Source organism: Lithobates pipiens, unplaced genomic scaffold, assembly GCF_037356315.1.
Source record: "Lithobates pipiens isolate NorthernLeopardFrog02 unplaced genomic scaffold, aLitPip1_a1.2 Scaffold_10, whole genome shotgun sequence".
Lineage (NCBI taxonomy): Eukaryota > Metazoa > Chordata > Amphibia > Anura > Ranidae > Lithobates > Lithobates pipiens.
In genome coordinates, this window is record NW_027507686.1 from 10,253,509 (window position 1) to 10,275,967 (window position 22,459).

The 22,459-nt window shown below is 47.2% G+C and overlaps 1 protein-coding gene across 1 annotated transcript; it reads right to left on the reverse strand.

Moving 5' to 3' along the window:
* Positions 1-12,862: 12,862 nt before the first annotated feature.
* LOC143927407 (uncharacterized) lies at positions 12,863-22,165 on the reverse strand. The gene is made up of 3 exons (XM_077451477.1): positions 21,968-22,165; positions 18,100-18,300; positions 12,863-13,469 (listed from the first exon to the last, which is right to left on the reverse strand). Exons 1-3 carry the CDS (start codon positions 21,981-21,983, stop codon positions 13,171-13,173), a joined length of 516 nt encoding a protein of 171 aa, XP_077307603.1. The 5' UTR covers positions 21,984-22,165; the 3' UTR covers positions 12,863-13,170.
* Positions 22,166-22,459: the final 294 nt, after the last annotated feature.

Consider the following 22,459-nt stretch of genomic DNA (forward strand, 5'->3'; position numbering starts at 1 on the left):
AATGCAGGATTTAGGGATGCACTATGTACAGAGTTCAGGGGTGTGCTACATACAGAGTGCAGAGTTCAGGGGTGCGTTACATACAGAATGCAGGATTTGGGGTGCTCTATGTATAGAGTGCAGAGTCCAGGGGTGAGCTGTGTACAGAGTGCTCAGTTCAGGGTGCACTATGTATAAAGTGCAGTGTACACAAGTGCATTACATACAGAGTGCAGGGTTTAAGGGTGCCCTAAGTACAGAGTTTAGGGGTGTGCTGTTTATAGAGTGCAGGGTGTGCAACCCCAATTCCCCATTCTAAAGCTTCCTCGCATCTCTCTCTCCTATCTGGCCTGGCTCTAGTACCTCCCTGCAGACTTTAGTAGCACTGCTCTCTGTGCCCCTGCACCCGGCGCAAGAAGAAACTGTCTGTCAGACAGGGCCAACAGGGGAAGGTTAGTCCCGGCCTTCTGCTCTTGGGCGTGACATCATTTCCAGGCTGGAAAGTAAGAGGAGCCGCCTGGGAGCGGGTCACAAATGTGAGCGCAGCAGCTGAGGATGATGAGGGTCCATTCCTTCCACTCCTTCACTGACACCAGTGGTGAGGGTCCATTCCTTCCACTCCTCCACTGACACCAATGATGAGGGCCCATTCCTTCCACTCCTCCACTGACACCAATGATGAGGGCCCATTCCTTCCACTCCTCCACTGACACCAATGGTAAGGGTCCATTCCTTCCACTCCTTCACTGACACCAATGGTGAGGGTCCATTCCTTCCACTCTTCCACTGACACCAATGGTGAGGGTCCATTCCTTCCACTCCTTCACTGACACCAAAGGTGAGGGTCCATTCCTTCCACTCCTTCACTGACACCAATGGTGAGGGTCCAATCCTTCCACTCCTCCACTGACACCAATGGTGAGGGTCCATTCCTTCCACTCCTCCACTGACACCAATGGTGAGGGTCCATTCCTTCCACTCCTTCACTGACACCAATGGTGAGGGTCCATTCCTTCCACTCCTTCACTGACACCAATGGTGAGGGTCCATTCCTTCCACTCTTCCACTGACACCAATGGTGAGGGTCCATTCCTTCCACTCCTCCACTCATACCAATGGTGAGGGTCCATTCCTTCCACTCCTCCACTGACACCAATGGTGAGGGTCCATTCCTTCCACTCTTCCACTGACACCAATGGTGAGGGTCCATTCCTTCCACTCCTCCACTGACACCAATGGTGAGGGTCCATTCCTTCCACTCCTCCACTCACACCAATGGTGAGGGTCCATTCCTTCCACTCCTCCACTGACACCAGTGGTGAGGGTCCATTCCTTCCACTCCTCCACTGACACCAGTGGTGAGGGTCCATTCCTTCCACTCCTTCACTGACACCAATGGTGAGGGTCCATTCCTTCCACTCCTCCACTGACACCAGTGGTGAGGGTCCATTTCTTCCACTCCTCCACTGACACCAATGGTGAGGGTCCATTCCTTCCACTCCTCCACTGACACCAGTGGTGAGGGTCCATTCCTTCCACTCCTCCACTGACACCAATAATGAGGGTCCATTCCTTCCACTCCTCCACTGACACCAATGGTGAGGGTCCATTCCTTCCACTCCTTCACTGACACCAAAGGTGAGGGTCCATTCCTTCCACTCCTTCACTGACACCAATGGTGAGGGTCCATTCCTTCCACTCTTCCACTGACACCAATGGTGAGGGTCCATTCCTTCCACTCCTCCACTGACACCAGTGGTGAGGGTCCATTCCTTCCACTCCTCCACTGGCACCAATGGTGAGGGTCCATTCCTTCCACTCCTCCACTGACACCAATGGTGAGGGTCCATTCCTTCCACTCCTTCACTGACACCAAAGGTGAGGGTCCATTCCTTCCACTCCTTCACTGACACCAATGGTGAGGGTCCAATCCTTCCACTCCTTCACTGACACCAATGGTGAGGGTCCATTCCTTCCACTCCTCCACTGACACCAGTGGTGAGGGTCCATTCCTTCCACTCCTTCACTGACACCAATGGTGAGGGTCCATTCCTTCCACTCCTCCACTGACACCAATGGTGAGGGTCCATTCCTTCCACTCCTTCACTGACACCAAAGGTGAGGGTCCATTCCTTCCACTCCTTCACTGACACCAATGGTGAGGGTCCAATCCTTCCACTCCTTCACTGACACCAATGGTGAGGGTCCATTCCTTCCACTCCTCCACTGACACCAGTGGTGAGGGTCCATTCCTTCCACTCCTCCACTGACACCAGTGGTGAGGGTCAATTTCTTCCACTCCTCCACTGACACCAATGGTGAGGGTCCATTCCTTCCACTCCTTCACTGACACCAATAGTGAGGGTCCAATCCTTCCACTCCTTCACTGACACCAATGGTGAGGGTCCATTCCTTCCACTCCTCCACTGACACCAGTGGTGAGGGTCCATTCCTTCCACTCCTCCACTGACACCAATGGTGAGGGTCCATTCCTTCCACTCCTTCACTGACACCAGTGGTGAGGGTCCATTCCTTACACTCATCCACTGACACCAGTGGTGAGGGTCCATTCCTTCCACTCCTCTACTGACACCAATGGTGTGGGTCCATTCCTTATACTCCTCCACTGACACCAGTGGTGAGGGTCCATTCCTTCCACTCCTTCACTGACACCAATGGTGAGGGTCCTGTGAGCCCGTTCTGTGGCTCCGTGACACGATCGCCGGGACACTGGCTGACATCGATTCCATGGTCACGGTCATGCTGTACGCGGCAGGCGCCCACGCCCGCTAGCCCCGCCGTTAAAAGGGGATGTACAGGTATGCCCATTTGCCCACCGCTGCCATTGTGCCGACGTATATCGGCGTGCAATGGTCTGCAAGTGGTTAAGCAGCAGAGTATATGAAATCGATGCCTCCATAGAAACCTTCAACTCCAGTGTTACTTAATTCTTATTCTAGTTACTTAATTCTGGGACAGCAGCATTACTTGCAGTGAGGTCATCATCAGCATACAAAGCTCCTAAAAATTCCCCTTCTACATAACAGCTCTATCTTTATTAATACAGGCGCACTCCCTGTCCACAAGATTTGTCATGCGTTGTGCGACAATATTCCGCAAAAGGAATGGAACCCATTGTATATGGGACCTGTTACCACCTATGCAGCATACTTCAATGCATTATGCGTCCACAACATCGCCCCGAGCTGCATCACCAACCTCATCTGCAGATATCGCCCAAATCGTCCCCTCCGCTCCTCCCAGGACCTCCTGCTCTCTAGCTCCCATGTTACCTCCTCTCATGCTCGCCTTCAAGACTTCTCCAGAGCCTCTCCCATCCTCTGGAACTCCCTGCCCTAGTATGTCCGCTCAGCCCCTACCCTGTCCACCTATTGGAGATCCCTGAAAACGTATTTATTCAGGGAAGCCTATCCCACACCCACCTAACTGTCCCTGAACCGCCCCTATCAAATCATTCCCCCCCATCTATTGCCTTTGTGTACCACCACCCCCTCCCTTTAGAATGTAAGCTCTGCGAGCCGGGCCCTCCTGTCCCTTCTGTATTGAACTGTACTGTAATTGTGCTGTCCCCCCTCTACATTGTAAAGCTCTGTGTAAACTGCTGGCGCTATATAAATCGCGTATAATATAATAATAATAAGAAGAATAATAGTTGTGCATTTTTGGCGCCATAGACTTTAACGGAAGTGCGTAAAAAATACATGAAAATTTAGAAACAAATGTGAACCTAGCATGAGTCTGGTGAGTGATGGAATTCAGCAACTTCAGCGCAGTCATGTGACTCTTATACCCTTCCATTTCTTTTCTTCATTTCTGCCATCAGCAGTAGTCAAAAAGTCTCTGATCAATCCTGCCACCTTGTGTTCTAAAAAAGGAACTGCACAAGACCAAATAGCTGATTTGCACTGCATGCTTTGCTTTCCCATTCTTGAAGCATGTAGTGAATTTTTTCTCAAATTTTCTTCATCTGATAGGCCCCTTTCACACTGGGGCGGTGGGTGCATCGGCGGTAAAGCCCCACTATTTTTAGCGGCTCTTTATCCATCAATTTTGCTGCGCTATTCGGCGGTGTGTATACCGCTCCTTCACCGATCCTGCCCCTTGAAATCAATGGGGCAGCGCGGCTATACCGCCGACATAGCACTGCTGCAGCAGTGCTTTGCAGTGGGTTTAACCCTTTCTTGACCGCTAGCGGGGGTAAAAGCGTCCGCTAGCAGCCGAGAAAGGGTTAAAACCACTGAAAAGCGCTGCTGCAGCAGCGCTTTGCTGGCGGCATAGCCGCGCTGCCCCATTGATTTTAATGGGCAGAAGTGGTGGAGGAGTGGTATACACACCGCTCCTTCACCGCTCCAAAGATGCTACTTGTGGGACTTCTTTTAGCATCCTGCCAGCGCACCGCTCCAGTGTGGACGCCCTCGGGGCTTTCACATTGGAGAGACAGGAGCGGCTCTTTCAGGGCGCTTTGCAATCGCTATTTTTAGAGATGTAGCCAGGGGTGAAGTCCTGGGGAAAAAAGTGTGGGAACTCACCCAAGATCCACTCCCCCACCAAAAAAAAAAAATGATACACTCATATGCACGAACACTTCAAAAGTGGTATTTTTCATCCAATTTTCGTATTATGAGTATAAAGCTTAACTGTTAGTACATACAAAAAAACAATCCTCAATAAACATAAATATGGTAATTCTCTGAATAATCAGCATTCATTCAATTGTGCTTCCATGCAAATGTGAACATCATGTTCTGATCTTTATTGGGGAATGTTTATTTTGTATATGTATATGTATGTATATTTTGTATATAGAGTGTTTATGTGGTGAGTTTACACTTTTCATTGAACGGAGTTTGGATAACACAGGGTTAAATGGAAAGGTCATAAATGAACTGCACATTATCTGGACAGAATGTTGGGGAGATAGTGATGTGTTCCTGCTTAGGAGATGTATGTTAGCTTGGGGGGCTGCAAACTCTGCAGGGGCTCCAACACACACTGGCAGCTATTCCAATCCTTCACATATTTCCATATAAACTTCCCTCCTGGCATTAAACTTTGCCAGGTATTGTGCTCAGCTTACCACCCCAAACTGATGTTCCTCCCTCAGCTCACCTCTCTCCCTGCATGTCCTGTGAGCAGAATAGCTGTGCTCCTCCTCTGGGTTCTCTCATCATATGGCACTGAAGATAGAGGAGGGGGGGATTCAGCGGGACACATAGAGCAAGTATGCAGGAGACAGAAAATCAGGAGGGGTCGGCGGGGAGGAGCTCATCATGAGAGGTCTGACTAAATACAATCTCTTAGCAGCAGGGACCTGATCTACCCGTCAGCTAGCTGTGATTGACAGGTAGAGCGATACGGAAGCTGTCATGTGGCCCCCTACTGGCAATGCCTGAATAGTCAGGTGTGCGGCACTTACTATTGCGAGCTGTGTCGGCGGCTGATGGTGTAGCACCTGCTACACAGCTCACATACTTCAAAGTCTTGCAGGACATGGCTGCTAATGGGAACTGAGTTCCTGTTGTGGAAAAAGTACAGGAACTCCGTTCCCATGTGTTCCCGCAGGACTTGAGCCCTGGATGTAGCGCTTGCAAAGCACCACGGTGTGAAAGGGGTCTTAGAGAAACATCTTCCTTATAATCTGATAAATAGACATGAGCTTCCCGCTGGTCATCCAGAAACCCAAATATCCTCTTGCCTCAGCTCCTTAAACACTAAACAGCCAGTAGCTTATCAATGCAAAATGCAAAATGGGTTTATTTCAAAGCTGACTTCTGGGCAAGCAGCTACGTACATACACTATGGGGCTGATTTACTATTATTATTATTATTATACATGATTTATATATTGCCAACAGTTTACGCAGCGCTTTACAATGTATGGGGGGGGGGGACAGCACAATTACAGTACAGTTTAATACAAAAGGTACAGGAGGGCCCGGCTCATAGAGCTTACATTCTAAAGGGAGGGGGTGGTGGTACAAAAGGTAATAGATGGGGGAATGATTTGATGGGGGTGGCTCAGGGACAGTTGTTGGGTGGGTGTGGGATCGGCTTCCCTGAATAAATGAGTTTTCAGGGATCTCCTAAAGGTGGACAGGGTAGGGGCTGACCGGATATACTGGGGCAGGGAGTTCCAGAGGATGGGAGAGGCTCTGGAGAAGTCCTGAAGGTGAGCATGAGAGGAGGTAACAAGGGAGCAGAAGGTCCTGGGAGGAACGGAGGGGACGATTTGGGCGATATCTCCTAAAGGTGGACTGGATAGGGGCTGACCGGATATACTGGGGCAGGGAGTTCCAGGGGATGGGAGAGGCTCTGGAGAAGTATTGAAGGCGAGCATGGGAGGAGGTAACAAGGGAGCTAGAAAGCAGGAGGTCCTGGGAGGAGCTAAGAAGAATTTACTAAGAAGAATACGTTGCGCCAGTTCACACCTTAATTGGTGCGCTGGAAAAGTCATTAACCCGGACGTGCGAACCGGCGCACTTTAAAGCGCAAAACGGTAATAAATATGAAACTGCAACTGGCGGTAGGGTAACTGCGGTTTTCTCAGTGATAATAGCGCACGCCCAATCCAATTGGTTAATTTAATCTCATTGGATGTGTCTTGTTAGGCAATTAGTAGGTGTTCTCAGTTAATTAACCCTTTTGATGCTAATCTCATTCCTATCACGTCTAATATATCTTTGAAATGTGTTTTTATTTCTATTTTTACACAAATCTTACAATACATTACAAAGAACAGAGAAGTGTTTCTAAACCCAATAAATTTATATTTTCAGATCTTGATCTTTAAATGTGACCATACACTGCAATCAGTTAGATCTTAACCACTTGCCGCCCGCCCTATAGGCAATTGAGGGCTGCAAAGTGGTTTCATAATCCTGACCGGACGTCATATGACGTCCTCAGGATTGTGAGCCGCTGCGTGCCCCTGGGGGCGCGCATGGCGGCGATCGTTGTTGCGGGGTGTCAGTCTGACACCCTGCAACTACGATCTCAGTAAAGAGTCTCCGACAGAGACTCTTTACCACGTGATCAGCCGTGTCCAATCACGGCTGATCACAGTGTAAATGGGAAGAGCCGGTGATCGGCTTTTCCTCACTCGCGTCTGTCAGACGCGAGTAGAGGAGAGCTGATCGGCTGCTCCTCTGACAGGGGGGGCCTGTGTTGATCGATTATCAGCACAGCCCCCCCCCCCCGAGGATGCCCACACTGGACCACCAGGGACGCCACCAGACCACCAGGGATGCCCAGGACAAGGTAATCCTCCCTAGACCACCAGGGATGCCAGTCAGTGCCCACAATGGATGCAAATCAGTGCCCATAATGGATGCCAATCAGTGCCCACAATGGGCATCACTGATTGGCATGCATTATTGTTTGGCACTGATTGGCATCCATTAGTACAGTACATAATACAATGCCGCCTATGAGTGCCCACCTGTGCCGCCTATCAGTGCCCACCTGTGCCACCTATCAGTGCCCATCCGTGCCACCTATCAGTGCCCATCCATGCCCATCTGTGCCACCTATCCATGCCCATCTGTGCCGCCCATCCATGCCAATCCGTGCCAGCTATCAGTGCCAATTTGTGCCACCTATCAGTGCCCATCTGTGTCGCCCATCAGTGGCACCCATCAGTGCCGCCTATCAGTGCCACATATCAGTGTCCATCAATGCAACCTCATCAGTGCCACTTCATTGGTGCCACATCAGTGCCCATCAATGAAGGAGAAAACGTACTTATTTAATTAAACATTTTTTTTCAAAATTTTCAGTATTTTTTTATTTGTTTAGCAAAAAATAAAAACCGTAGAGGTGATCAAATACCACCAAAAGAAAGCTCTATTTGTGGGAAAAAAATGATAAAAATTTAATTTGGGTACAGTGTAGCATGACCGCGTAATTGTCATTCAAAGTGCGACAGCGCTGAAAGCTCAAAATTGGTCTGGGAAGGAAGGTGTTTAAGTGCCTGGTATTGAAGTGGTTAAATAAGAGTGTTCAAGTGCGTCTTCCTATTACCTATTTTGCCAAAATATTGAGTTGTACAGAGTTCGGCCAATCAGATTGCATAGTGCATGACCATCTTAAGTGCCAAATTTGGAATGTAGATGTGCCATGACCCACTTGTATTTTCCTAACGATATTTCTTGGGCATCATACAAGGCACATGAGAAACCACCTATTTTCAGGACAAGCCGGAGTGATCAGAAATCTTCAAACTACGGCTCTCCAGCTGTTACGGAACTACACGTCCCATGAGGCATTGTAAAACTCTCACAGACATGACTGGGCATGGTGGGAATTGTAGTTCCTGAACAATTGGAGGGCCGTAGTTTGAAGACCCCTGTGCTAGACCATTATTATATCTCCAGAATCGGGAATGTGGAATCTACCCAACTTCTCTCTGCTGGTGGACACAACAACCTACATCTATAGATATACACACCTCCCAACATTTTGAGATGGGAATGAGGGACACCTACTAGCAAACGCATGTAGGCATAGGACACGCCCCCCGCCACACCCCTTTAAAGGAGAATTAACAAAAAAACGGTTAATTAAACCCACAAGGGCTTATTTTACCACTACTATTCCTTTAGATTGGCGTTTAAAATTTACAAATGCAGCAATTTAGAATTTGGATGAAAGGTTTAGCGCACTTTTTGAAAGATAAAAAATGCATTTTATATTCAACTCAATGGATCAGACCAAAATGAGGGGGGAAAAGGGACAGAGGGACATTGCTCCAAATCAGGGACAGTTGGGAGCTATGAGATATATATTTGGGCGGCACAGTGGTGTAGTGGTTGGCACTTACACCTAGCAGCAAAAAGGGTCGCTGGTTCAAATCCCACCCATGACACCATCCGCCTGGAGTTTGCATGTTCTCCTTGTGCGGGTTTCCTCCAGGTACTCTGCTTTCCTCCCACACTCTAAAAACTTGCTGGTAGGTAAATCAGATTATAATATATATGAATGTGTGTTAGGGGCCCACACAAACACCACCTCATGTTAAAAAAAAAAAATATCTTAATTTGCAAATAAGGATCAGCTCTTCCTCAGAGAACAGTGAGCGGAGCATGGTGGTGGGGCGAAATTAGCAGCAGTACAAGCAACGTCCTGTAGGGGTGTGATGTCATTCCCGTGTGCTGTCCACCGCTTCTGGGAACCGGATATGCGCCACGGGCACATACCCCCGCACACAGCATCTCACGTACACAGCAGTCGCTCATCCAGCTGCAGGAACCCAATTTTTAGGGAAATTAATAGTAAAGCAGATCCAGATTTCCAGGACTGGACTGACAAATGTTTCTAGTGAAAGGCAACTGGTGTTTTCTACTAAACAAGGTCGAAATGGGCCATTGACGTGCATCATAGTTGAACTTATGAATGCGCCTTTGCAAAGTTAAACTAAATGAAAGCCTTTCTTATTTTTGCTTGGGGATAGGGTGCAGAGGAATTAGAAGTCTTGTCAGTTTTTGGGGCTGTCCGCACCCCTGATAGTTACATAGTTAGCCAGGTTGAAAAAAGACACAAGTCCATCCATTTCAACCACAAAAAAATAAAATAAAAAATATAATAATAATAATAATAATATCATACAATCCAATATACCCAGTTCTATACCCACAGTTGATCCAGAGGAAGGCAAAAAACCCCAGCAGAGCATGATCCAATTTGCTAAAGCAGGGGAAAAAATTCCTTCCTGGTCCCCCGAGAGGCAATCAGATTTTCCCCGGATCAACTTTACCTATAAATGTCAGTACCCAGGTATATTATGTACACTTAGGAAATAATCCAGGCCCTTCTTAAAGCAATCCACTGAGCTGACCAGAACCACCTCTGCAGGGAGTCTATTCCACATTTTCACAGCTCTTACTGTGAAGAAACCTTTCCGTATTTGGAGATGAAATCTCTTTTCCTCTAGACGTAAAGAGTGCCCCCTTGTCCTCTGTGTTGACTGTAACGTGAATAACTCAATAGGGTGAAGACGCCTCCCACATTTTGCCACTTTCTCCTTCAAATTTATTCACTTCCTGTCACATAGCCAAACAGGAAGTGAGGGTAAAACCCTACCAAATGTCTTTCTTTTGGGGACACACAGGTCAATCTAAATAGTTTCCCCATTAGGTAAATTGCACTCTAGCATTTTACTCTGTACACCCCAAATTATTAGGTATCTTGGACTTTAGGGTTTATTTACTAAAGGCAAATCCACTTTGCACTACAGGTGCACTTAGAAGTGCAGGTGCTGGAGATCCGAGGGGGACGTGCAAGGAAAAGAAATAAACAGCATCTTTGCTTCAGTATGATTGGATGATAAAATCACCAGTGCTTCCCCCTCAGATTTACAGCGAGTACATTGCAGAGTGGGTTTGCCTTTAATAAACCCCAAAATACCTAATAATGTGGGGTGTACACAACAAAGTGCTAGAGTGCAATTTGCCTAATGGGGACACTAGTTAGATTGACCTGTGTGTCCCCTAGGAAAGACATTGGTAGGGTTTTACCCTCACTTCCTGTTTGGCTATGTGACAGGAAGTGAAGCCAATTTTAAGAAAAAGACAAGCAGGGCTTCTAACACTCACTTGGTTTCCTTCAAATGCCCACAATTAGAATAGTCTTGAGCCCCATTTTAGCTCAGTGCTCTAAATCAGTGCTTCTCAACCCTGTCTTCAAGTACCCCTGATAGGCCATGTTTGCAGGGTTTCCTTTATCTTGCACAGGTGCTTTAAATCACAGTCAATGGCTTGGTATTTTGGACAGCTATTTTGGCTAAGAGAAATTCCCAAAACATGGCCTGTTGGGGGTACTTGAGGACTGAGGCTGAGAAATCACTGCGCTAAAATGGAAAATTTAACACATAACTCTGTAATTTTCCTTTTCTGGTTCCTATCAATGGCAGCATACACACAATCCATGTATATACTACAATGAAGGCCCCAGGAAAGTAGCTTTTAGACAAATCACACCTTTTTTGTTTTGCCATGCCAATCAGCCTAGTTAAGCTGCATCTTGGAGATCTGTTGCATGAAACTTGTTTGGGGGAGGGGGGGTGTGTAAAAATTAACAAAACACCAAAAACATTAAAATGTGCTACAAATTTTATTGGTAAAGTCCAACAGGACTTGGAAAAGAGCAAGGAAAGCAAAAATCACATGTACGTTACTTTGAGACACTAACAGAATATGGTTTTGAGGTCTGACCATTTTGCAGAGGAAATTAACAGGAGTTCACCCACAAACACCCACAAACAGACAGGCTCTTATGGAGTTAAACTTTTTGTAGTCAGAACTAAGGATGAGCTGAACACCCCCCTCGAACCCCTGCCCCCCCCCCCCCCATCCAGTACATTGCAAACAGGCCAAAAACCAGGACAAACACCATTAAAGTCTATGGGACACAAACATGAAAAATCTAAAGTGCTAATTTTAAAGGTTTATATGCAAGTTATTGTCATAAAAAGTGTTTGGGTGGGGACCCGGGTCCTGCCCCAGGGGACATGTATCAATGCAAACATTTTTTTTTTTTTAAACTGAGGTTTTTTCAGAAGCAGTGGTTTATTTACTTTTTTTTCTGTAAAGTGGTGCATTTTTCTTATGTTTAGAACAATACCACAGAAAAATGACATTTCTAAAGGAAAAATTGTCATTTAAAACTGATCGCGGATGTAATGAATTGTCAGGTCTTGGCAATATAGATAAAACTCATTGAAAAAAACGGAATGGACCCTTTGGGTCTGGTATGAATATTAAGGGAAACCCAGAACCAAAAATGTAAAAATAAATTGCGTGGGGGTCCCCCCAAAATCCATACCAGGCCCTTCAGGTCTGGTATGGAAATTAAAGGGAACACTGTGCCAAAATTAATAAAAAATGGCGTTGGGGTCCCCCCCCCAAAATCCATACCAGACCCTTATCCGAGCACGTAACTCACGCTTTGTTCTCAGCGCACCGTTTCATAAATATGAAAATGTGCGTTTCGCATCGCCACGCGGCTTTCGTAAATCAGCCCCAGCTTCTCATCCTTTTGTTGTTGCTCTAAGCCAAGGGTCTCTAAACTTTCTAAACAACTGGCCAGTTTACTGTCCTCCAGACTTTAGAGAGTCTGAACTGTGATCATTGGGAGTAGAAAAGGTCCTGGCATTGGTGGGAATAAACCATGCCAAAATTGCATTGTTGGTTTCAGTGGGAGGAATAGTGCCCCATCATTGGTGTCAGTGGGAGGAATAGTGCCCCATCATTGGTGTCAGTGCGAGGAATAGTGCCCCATCATTGGTGTCAGTGGGAGGAATAGTGCCCCCATCATTGGTGTCAGTGGGAGGAATAGTGCCCCATCATTGGTGTCAGTGGGAGGAATAGTGCCTCATCATTGGTGTCAGTGGGAGGAATAGTGCCCCATCATTGGTGTCAGTGGGAGGAATAGTGCCCCATCATTGGTGTCAGTGGGAGGAATAGTGCCCCATCATTGGTGTCAGTGGGAGGAATAGTGCCCCATCATTGGTGTCAGTGGGAGGAATAGTGCCCCATCATTGGTGTCAGTGGGAGGAATAGTGTCCCATCATTGGTGTCAGTGGGAGGAATAGTGCCCCATCATTGGTGTCAGTGGGAGGAATAGTGCCCCATCATTGGTGTCAGTGGGAGGAATAGTGCCCCATCATTGGTGTCAGTGGGAGGAATAGTGCCTCATCATTGGTCGGAGTCGCGCTGTTTCCTTACAAAATGGTGCGGGCGTTCTGGGACGCAGTCATATGACAGCATCCCAGAACGAGAGCCACACCCCCCGCCGTCATTTGATGGTGGAGCAGGCGGCAAGCAGTTAAATAATTTTTTTTTTTTTAAAAGAACTGCAAATGAATTGATAAAGATGAAGGAAAATGTATTTATTGCAGACATTTATATAGCACTGTCATTTTTTTTATGCAGATCTTTCCATATTATACATTCACATCCGTCCCTGACCTCAAGGAGCTTACAATGTAAGATCCCTGTCTGACATACATATATACACATACTCATTTAGACCATTAACCCACCAGCGTGTCTTTGGAGTGTGGGAGGATCCGGAGGAAACCCACACAAATACAGAGAGAACATGCAAACTCGGTGTAGGCAATGTCCTGACCGAGATTCATACTGAAGACCCCAGTGTTGCAAGGCGGAAGATCTATTAGCTGAACCCATGAGGTTTCTCACATGTGGGACATCTAGTGGCCTCCGTCTCTTGTCCCCGATTTGTCATTTCCGTAGTCACATTTGATGCCGCTGTTTTCCTTGTGTCATTTCTCAAGAATTCATTTTTCATGACAAACTGCTCAGTACATTCAGCATTTTCCTCATTATTAATGTAGGTGTGAGGATCTTCCTTCAGCTGCCCCAGTTCCTCGGGGGACAGGTCCTTAAGAATCTCAGGGAGGGGCTTGATCAGAGCCTTGTGCACAGAGCTACTCAAATCTTCCACAGTGACCCCTACAGGATAGAATGACAACAACATCACCCACATTGCAATTTAAAGAGGATTTTCACCCCCCCCCCCCCCCCCCAATATGATTTATTTATTTCTGTTTATTTAAAGGGGTGTTCCAACGAAAAAAAAAAAAGTAAAAGTCAGCAGCTACAAACACTGTAGCTGCTGACTTTTAATAAGGACACTTACCTGTCCAGAGCGCCCGCGATGTCGGCACCCCCGAGGCCGATACGTCCCTCATATCGTGTCCCAGCGCCACCGTCCTCACTTGGACCCCTTTCGCACCAGGGCATTTTGCAGGCGCTATAGCGTTAGAAATAGCGCCTGCAATCCGCCCTAAAGAAGCTGCACCATTGTGTGTAATGGGAAAGCCTGAAGGCTTTCACACTACAGCGGTGCGCTGGCAGAACGTCAGGGAAAAGTCCTGCCAGCAGCTTCTTTGGAGCGATGTGTTTACCGCTCCTCCACTGCTGCTCCCCATTGAAATCAATTTTATCCCTTTCTCGGCCGCTAGCGAGGGGTAAAAGCGCCCCGCTAGCGGCCGAAATGCGCCGCAAATCCGGCGGTAAAACGCCGCTAAAAATAGCGGCGTTTTACCGCCCACGCTGTGGGCGGTGTGGTGTGAAGGGGGTCTAAAGGAAAGAGGCAGTGGAGTCTTGTGGCTTCACTGCCCATTTCCTACTGCGCATGCCCGAGTCACCAACGCTTTTTGAATGGGGTGCGCTGAAACACACAGTTCCCAGAACACAGCGCGCCCCATTCCCCCAGAAGACAACGCGAGGACGAGAAGACTGAAGATCACCGCGGAGTAGGGAGAGGCAGATTAGAAAAACTGCCTAGCAACAGAGGTTGCAACATTTTTTTTTTTTATGAATATTAATGCCATTTTTTTTTTTTTTTTTAGGGTGGCCCTCCACTTTACTGCTGGGTTGTCCTCAATTTACTGTGGATACTCACCCACCAGTGGATTCGGCATTTCGCTGCTGAGATCTACTTCTCTCATACTTTCTGAGATGGGAATGAGGGACACCTACTAGCAAATGTATGTAGGTATAGGACACGCCCCCCTGCCACACCCCCTTAAAGGAGAATTAACCAAAAAAAAGTTAATCAACTCTGCAAGTGCTTTTTTTTACCGCTACTATTCCTTTATATTAGCTTTTAAAATTTACAAATGTAGCAATTTAGGCCTTTAATGAAAGGCTTAGCTCTGGGAAATACTTTTTGAAAGATAAAAAGTGAATTTTATATACAACTACAGTGGTGTGAAAAAGTGTTTGCCCCCTTCCTCATTTCCTGTTCCTTTGCATGTTTGTCACACTTAAGTGTTTCGGAACATCAAACCAATTTAAACAATAGTCAAGGACAACACAAGTAAACACAAAATGCAATTTGTAAATGAAGGTGTTTATTATTAAAGGTGAAAAAAAATCCAAACCATCATGGCCCTGTGTGAAAAAGTGATTGCCCCCCTTGTTAAAACATACTATAACTGTGGTTGTCCACACCTGAGTTCAATTTCTCTAGCCACACCCAGGCCTGATTATTGCCACACCTGTTCACAATCAAGGCATCACTTAAATAGGAGCTGCTTGACACAGTAAGGTCCACCAGAAGATCCTTAAAAGCTACACATCATGCCGAGACCCAAAGAAATTCAGGAACAATTGAGAAAGAAAGTAATTGAGATCTATCAGTCTGGAAAGGGTTATAAAGCCATTTCCAAAGCTTTGGGAATCCAGCGAACCACAGTGAGAGCCATTATCCACAAATGGCGAAGACATGGAACAGTGGTGAACCTTCCCAGGAGTGGCCGGCTGCCCAAAATTACCCCAAGAGCGCAGCGACGACTCATCCAAGAGGTCACAAAAGACCCCACAACAACGTCCAAGGAACTGCAAAATGAAGACTTTGGAGTGGCCTAGCCAAAGTCCTGACCTGAATCCTATTGAGATGTTGTGGTATGACCTTAAAAAGGCCGTTCATGCTCGAAAACCCTCTAATGTAACTGAATTAGGACAATTCTGCAAAGATGAGTGGAGCCAAAATTCCTCCAGGACGCTGTAAAAGCCTCATTGCACGTTATCGCAAATGCTTGGTTGCAGTTGTTGCTGCTAAGGGTGGCCCAACCAGTTATTAGGTTTAGGGGGCAATCACTTTTTCACACAGGGCCATGATGGTTTGGATTTTTTTTCACCTTTAATAATAAACACCTTCATTTACAAATTGCATTTTGTGTTTACTTGTGTTGTCCTTGACTATTGTTTAAATTGGTTTGATGTTCCGAAACACTTAAGTGTGACAAACATGCAAAGGAACAGGAAATGAGGAAGGGGGCAAACACTTTTTCACACCACTGTATATAGATCAGACCAAAATGAGGGACAAATGAGGGGGAACGAGGGACAGAGGGACATTGCTTCAAATCAGGGACAGTCCCTCGAAATCAGGGACAGTTGGGAGTTATGCTTCTCTTCTGGTCCCGCGCTGTCACGTTCTGGTGTGACATCATCTGGAGGGGCTGCCATTCCAGGTTAAGTCCAATACCTCCAGATGACGTGCCACCAGGCCCACTTCTGGTTCCTTCTGGGATATGGATGTCAAATATCCCAGGAGGCATCGGGAGTGCTGCATGTCATTTACCTAGACAAGGAGGGAAGATGGGGGTTGGGACTGAAACCTTTGCACAGAAATAAAAAGGTAAATTATAAAAAAATTAAAAAATGAGACAATAAAGAAAGGGAAGATATAGTATGTATGTAGTGAAGGGGGGGGGAGGTCAGAGAAGAGGAGGAATGGTATTTTTTAGGGTGAAATCCGCTTTGAAACGGTACTGAACTCAACAAGTATTTATTAGATATAATGGCTGGATTGGTTTTTTTTTTGTTTGTTTTTTTTACCTGGTGATCTGGCCAGTAACCCACCTCCTGTATTAGAGTGCCTCCACTCTGGATGAAGGAGCTCAGGGGGCACAAAAGACAGCAGCATTGTCAGTGTGGGTGGAGGGGGAAGTGTTAGATGTACTAGGAGATTTAGATACACTAACAAATTGAAGTCAAACTCCGCCTAACACTTTATAATCAGTTACAGCAGTTTTTTTTTTCCCCTTCTGGGATAAAGGTTTTACATGAATAGATAAAAGCTGATCATCATACATCTCAAGTCTCTCGCATTTCTGTGGCAGCTACCGCACACCCGCAAGCGCCTCGTGAACTCCCGGGAACTCCTCCGCCCCCCCCCCCGTGTTCTCCTCCACCCCCCCATGTTCTCCTTCACCCCCGTGTTCTCCTTCGCCCCCCCGTGTTCTCCTTCGCCCCCCCCCTGTGTTCTCCTTCGCCCCCCCGTGTGTTCTCCTTCGCCCCCCCCTGTGTTCTCCTCCACCCCCCCTGTGTTCTTCTCCGCCCCCCCCCGTGTTCTCCTCCGCCCCCCGTGTTCTCCTCCGCCCCCCCGTGTTCTCCTTCGCCCCCCCCCGTGTTCTCCTTCGCCCCCCCCCCGTGTTCTCCTTCACCCCCCCCCGTGTTCTCCTTCGCCCCCCGTGTTCTCCTCCGCCCCCCCCCCCCGTGTTCTCCTTCCGCAACCACGTTTTCTCCTTTCCCCCCCGTGTTCTCCTCCCCCCCCCCGTGTTCTCCTTCCCCCCGTGTTCTCCTTTGCCCCCCATGTTCTCCTCCACCCCCGTGTTCTCCTTTACCCCCCTGTGTTCTCCTCCACCCCCCTCCCTGTTCTCCTCCAGCCCCTCCTGTCCTCCTCCTCTGCCCCCCCCTCGTCCCGCGCATTTGGCTCCTCTCCTCTTCTGCCAGATGTGGGGGGGGGGACTGCCAGGAATAGGACACAGTGAGTGGGATCGCTCCTGTGTCCTGTGATAACTGAGCAGCTTACGAACGAACATGAGCCTCTGTCTTTAGTGTTGAGGAAGGGACTGGGGAATCTGTGTCCTCAGTCCCTTTGCCTGTCTCAAAGGGGAGATGTCAGGGTTCGGTTTAGACCCCTGACATCTCACCAAAGCCCCCCCAAAAAATATAAAAAAAAATATTGTAAAAAAATTCTTAAAAATTAAAAAGTGTAAAAAAACTAACTGCTGACACCACTCTCCCTCCCCTGCCCTACCAACACTGTCCACTTCCCCAACCCCCCCAATAAAAATCATTGTGAAAAAACGATTAAAAACAAATAAAATTGTAAAAAAAATTGACCTTCCACTGCCACATACCACCCACCCTCCTCCCCAAAAGCACTGTGATAAAAAATATTGAAAACGTGATTTAAAAAAATATTTTGCTTCGGGATGCGGGTTGCGGGCACGAAGCGCCACCTCCCTGAAATGATGGATGTCTGGATCATTGTATGCACCCCTGCCAGTAGTTGCAATATATTGCATTTTTTTTTGTTTTGGGTTCAATACCGGCGCCCAATTTGTACAACACATTCCCCACCTCAGACTTAGCCCTGGGAAAATGTTAGCCCACCCTGCCTCTATGGGTACCATCATGCCTCTGGCAGTCGGGGGGGGGGGCAGGGGGTTCTATAAGCATAAGAATATGGTCAGCTCTGTTTCAGAGTTCAGTTTCTGTCTGCTGAGCACAAAATAACGATTTTTCCCACGGAGAAAACCAAATATATGAATGAACGTATTACCAGCTGATTCTTCATCCGCTCCTTTGGCCATTCTTTCAGCCTCTTCTTCAGTTTGATCTTTCGACTCCTTTAGCATCCAGGCTGCCACAAAGACGGCCGCCATAAATACTACAGCAATCACAAATACTACAGCAAGCACCTTCACTGCGTTTTCCTGGCGTCTCAAATGATCGGGACATCCTGGTAATGATGGTCTCCTTACTAAGACAGAAAGACATAGAGGATTTAAAAGGAAAACAATTAATATGATTAAAGGTAGGACAACACTGGGAGTATCATTTTGTAGTGCTTTGTGTACTGATCTTTAATAAAAGGTTAAAAATGGAAAATGTGCGATCGGATCGTGTTGTCAGAAAATCCGACTGTGTGTGTGGGCTCCATCTGACTTTTTCCTTCGGAATTTCCGACACAAAAAGTTTGAGAGCTGCACCTAAAATTTTCCGACAATAAAATCCGATCGTTTAAATTCCAATCGTGTGTGGACAATTCCGACGGACAAAGTGCCACGCATGCTCAGAATAAATTACGAGAAAAAAGCTATTGGCCTCTTTATAATCCCATCATATGTGTTATACGTCACCGCGTTCTTGATGATCGGATTTTCCGACAACTTTGTGCGACTGTGTGTATGCAAGACAAGTTTGAGCCAACATCCGTGGAAAAAATCTGATGGATTTTATTGTCACAAATGTCCAATTGTGTGTACGGGGCATTAGTTCCACTGCTAAAGAATGTTGTGATACTTGGCAGACTGCCTGTTTTTTTTTTTTTTCCCCTTCCTTTGACGGCTGTCGGCTTCAACAGAGCAGAGAGAATTCTCTGCATAGAAAGAATCGGGAAATACTTTGTCAAGATCGTAAGGGGGGAAAAATTGTGATAACGATTCTTAATGATGAATCATGCAGCTCTATCGTCTACAATACAAAATATATAACCACCCCTTTATAATTCATAGAGTAGAATGAACAGTTTATATTCAGAATGGCTAAGAGTCAGGAATTGGGAATTAAAATATAAAACGGACAATGTATAGAAATACACTGATCACACATACAGTTATGACAACCCACCATAATCCATCAAGGCATGGACTCCACGAGACCTCTGAAGGTAAGCTGTGGTATCCAGGGCTGGACTGGGACAGAAATTTGGCCCTGGACTTCATCCAGACCGGCCCACTTACATTTTGAGTGTCCCATCAGCACCCCATTACATCAGAGTGTCCCATTATCATCCCCCGTTACATCAGAGTGTCCCATCAGCACCCCTTACATCAGAGTGTCCCATCAGTAGCCCCCTTATATCAGAGTGTCCCATCAGTAGCCCCCTTACATCAGAGTGTCCCATCAGTAGCCCCCTTACATCAGAGTGTCCCATCACCAGCCCCCTTACATCAGAGTGTCCCATCACCAGCCCCCTTACATCAGAGTGTCCCATCAGCACCCCTTACATCAGAGTGTCCCATCACCAGCCCCCTTACATCAGAGTGTCCCATCACCAGCCCCCTTACATCAGAGTGTCCCATCACCAGCCCCCTTACATCAGAGTGTCCCATCAGCACCCCCTTACATCAGAGTGTCCCATCAGCACCCCCTTACATCAGAGTGTCCCATCAGCACCCCCTTACATCAGAGTTTCCCATCACCAGCCCCCTTACATCAGAGTGTCCCATCAGCACTCCCTTACATCAGAGTGTCCCATCACCAGCCCCCTTACATCAGAGTGTCCCATCAGCAACCCCTTACATCAGAGTGTCCCATCAGCACCCCGTTACATCAGAGTGTCCCATCAGGAGCCCCCTTACACCAGAGTGTCCCATCAGCAGCCCCCTTACATCAGAGTGTGCCATCAGCACCCCTTACATCAGAGTGTCCTATCACCAGCCCCCTTACATCAGAGTGTCCCATCAGCACCCCTTACATCAGAGTGTCCCATCACCAGCCCCCTTACATCAGAGTGGCCCACTGAGCCATCGGCCCACCGGGAAACTCCCGGTAGTCCCGATGGCCAGTACATGCCTGGTGGTATCTGGCACCAAGCTGTCAGTAGCAGATCCTTCAAGTCCTGCAAGTTGTGAGGTGAGGCCTCCATGGATGGGACTTATTTTTCCAGCAAATCCCACAGATGATCAATTGGATTGAGAGCTGGAGAATTCGGAGGCCAAGTCAAAAGTTCCTCAAGCCAAAGTCCTCAAATCATTCTTGAATTCTTCAGACCAAGCCACCTTCTTCGATACCTCTGTGATCTGATGCTCACGTGCCTATTGTAGGCTCTTTTGGGTGTGGTGCATGGGCACCCTGACCGGTCTACGGCCACACAGCCCCATACAACAAACTGCAATGCACTGTGTGTTCCATTAGAACCAGCATGAACATTTTCAGCAATTTGAGCTACAGTAGCTCTTCTATTGGATCCGACTACACAGGCCAGGCTTCCCTCCTCACATACATCAATGAGGCTTGGCCACCCATGAACCTGCTGCCACCACCACCACCTTGGGCCACGTTTGGTTGGTCCTGACCACTGCAGAACTGGGCACAACCCACAAGAGCAGCAGTTTTGGAATTGCTCTCACTCAAATGTCCAGCCAGGGCTCAAGTCCTGCGGGAACACATGGGAACGGAGTTCCTGTACTTTTTCCACAACAGGAACTCAGTTCCCATTAGCAGTCGTGTCCTGCAAGACTTTGAAGTATGTGAGCTGTGTAGGAGGTGCTACACCAGCAGCCGCCGACACAGCTTGTAATAGTAAGTGCCGCACACCTGACCATTCAGGCATTGCCAGTAGGGGGCCCTATGACAGCTTCTGCTTCGATCTACCTGTCAATCACAGCTAGCTGCCGGGTAGATCAGGTCCCTGCTGCTAAGAGATTGTATTTAGTCAGACCTCTCGTGATGCTCTCCTCCCCGCCAGCCCGTCCCGATTTTCTGTCTCCTCATCTCCCCCCCAGTCTCCTGCATACTTGCTCTGTGTGTCCCGCTGAATCCCCCCCTCCTCTATCTTCAGTGCCATATGATGAGAGAACCCAGAGGAGGAGCACAGCTATTCTGCTCACAGGACATGCAGGGAGAGAGGTGAGCTGAGGGAGGAACATCAGTTTGGGATGGTAAGCTGGGCACAATACCTGGCAAAGTTTAATGCCAGGAGGGAAGTTTATGTGGAAATATGTGAAGGGTTGGAATAGCAGCGACTGTGTGTTGGAGCCCCTGCAGAGTTTGCAGCCCCCCCAAGATAACATACATCTCCTAAGCAGGAACACATCGCTATCTCCCCAACATTCTGTCCAGATAATATGCAGTTCATTTATGACCTTTCCGTTTAACCCTGTGTTATCCAAACTCTGTTCAATGAAAAGTGTAAACTCACCACATAAACACTCTATATACAAAACAACATTCCCCAATAAAGATCAGAACACAATGTTCACATTTGCATGGATACCGTATTTATGTTTATTGAGGATTGTTTTTTTTATGTACTAACAGTTAAGCTTCATACACACAATACGAAAATTGGATGAGAAATGCCACTTTTGCAGCGTTCGTGCATATGAGTGTATCATTTTTTTTTTTTTTTTTTGGTGGGCGAGTGGATCTTGGGTGGGAGTTCCCACACTTTTTCTCCCCAGGACTTGACCCCTGTGTCCAGCCATTACAATATAGCCCTTGTCAAAGTTGCCCACATCCTTACATTTGCAAATTTTTTCTGCTTTCATCAAATCAACTTCTGGGATAACATGTTCACTTGTCGCCTAATATATCCCATCCACTTTCAGATGCCATTCAATAGTGTTCCCATTCCCATTGTATATACAAAGTCTTATTAGATATGACAACTACCAGACAGAGAGATGAGAGCTATGAATTACCTGGGCAGGATAACATTTCACTCCCAGAAGTCCTCCTCTGTCTTCTGAGGGTTGGCAGCACAGGATGTTGGAAGATACAAAATAACTCACTTCTTCTCCGCTACGTTCCGTCTAGTTTATCTGCCAGCTGCTGATTATGTGACAGTCCAGGGGCGGAGCCAAGACCTGGTCAGGGCTCAGCAGGTGAACAAAGGGCGATTCAGTGTATGACGAATGTTAGGAGGCATTGCCTGTATAGAGAAGAAAGGAAGGAACCAATGTTTTCTGCTATATATTGATAGAAGTTCAATATTTAACCACTTCAGCCCCGGAAGCTTCAACCCACTTACTGACCAGGCCACCTTTTGGGATTCGGCACTGCGTTACTTTAACTCACAATTGCGCAAATAAAATGTATGTCCTTTTTCCCCCATAGAGCTTTCTTTTGATGCTATTTGATCACACCTCCGTTTTTTTTTTGCGCTTTAAACAAGAAAATACTGACAATTTTTT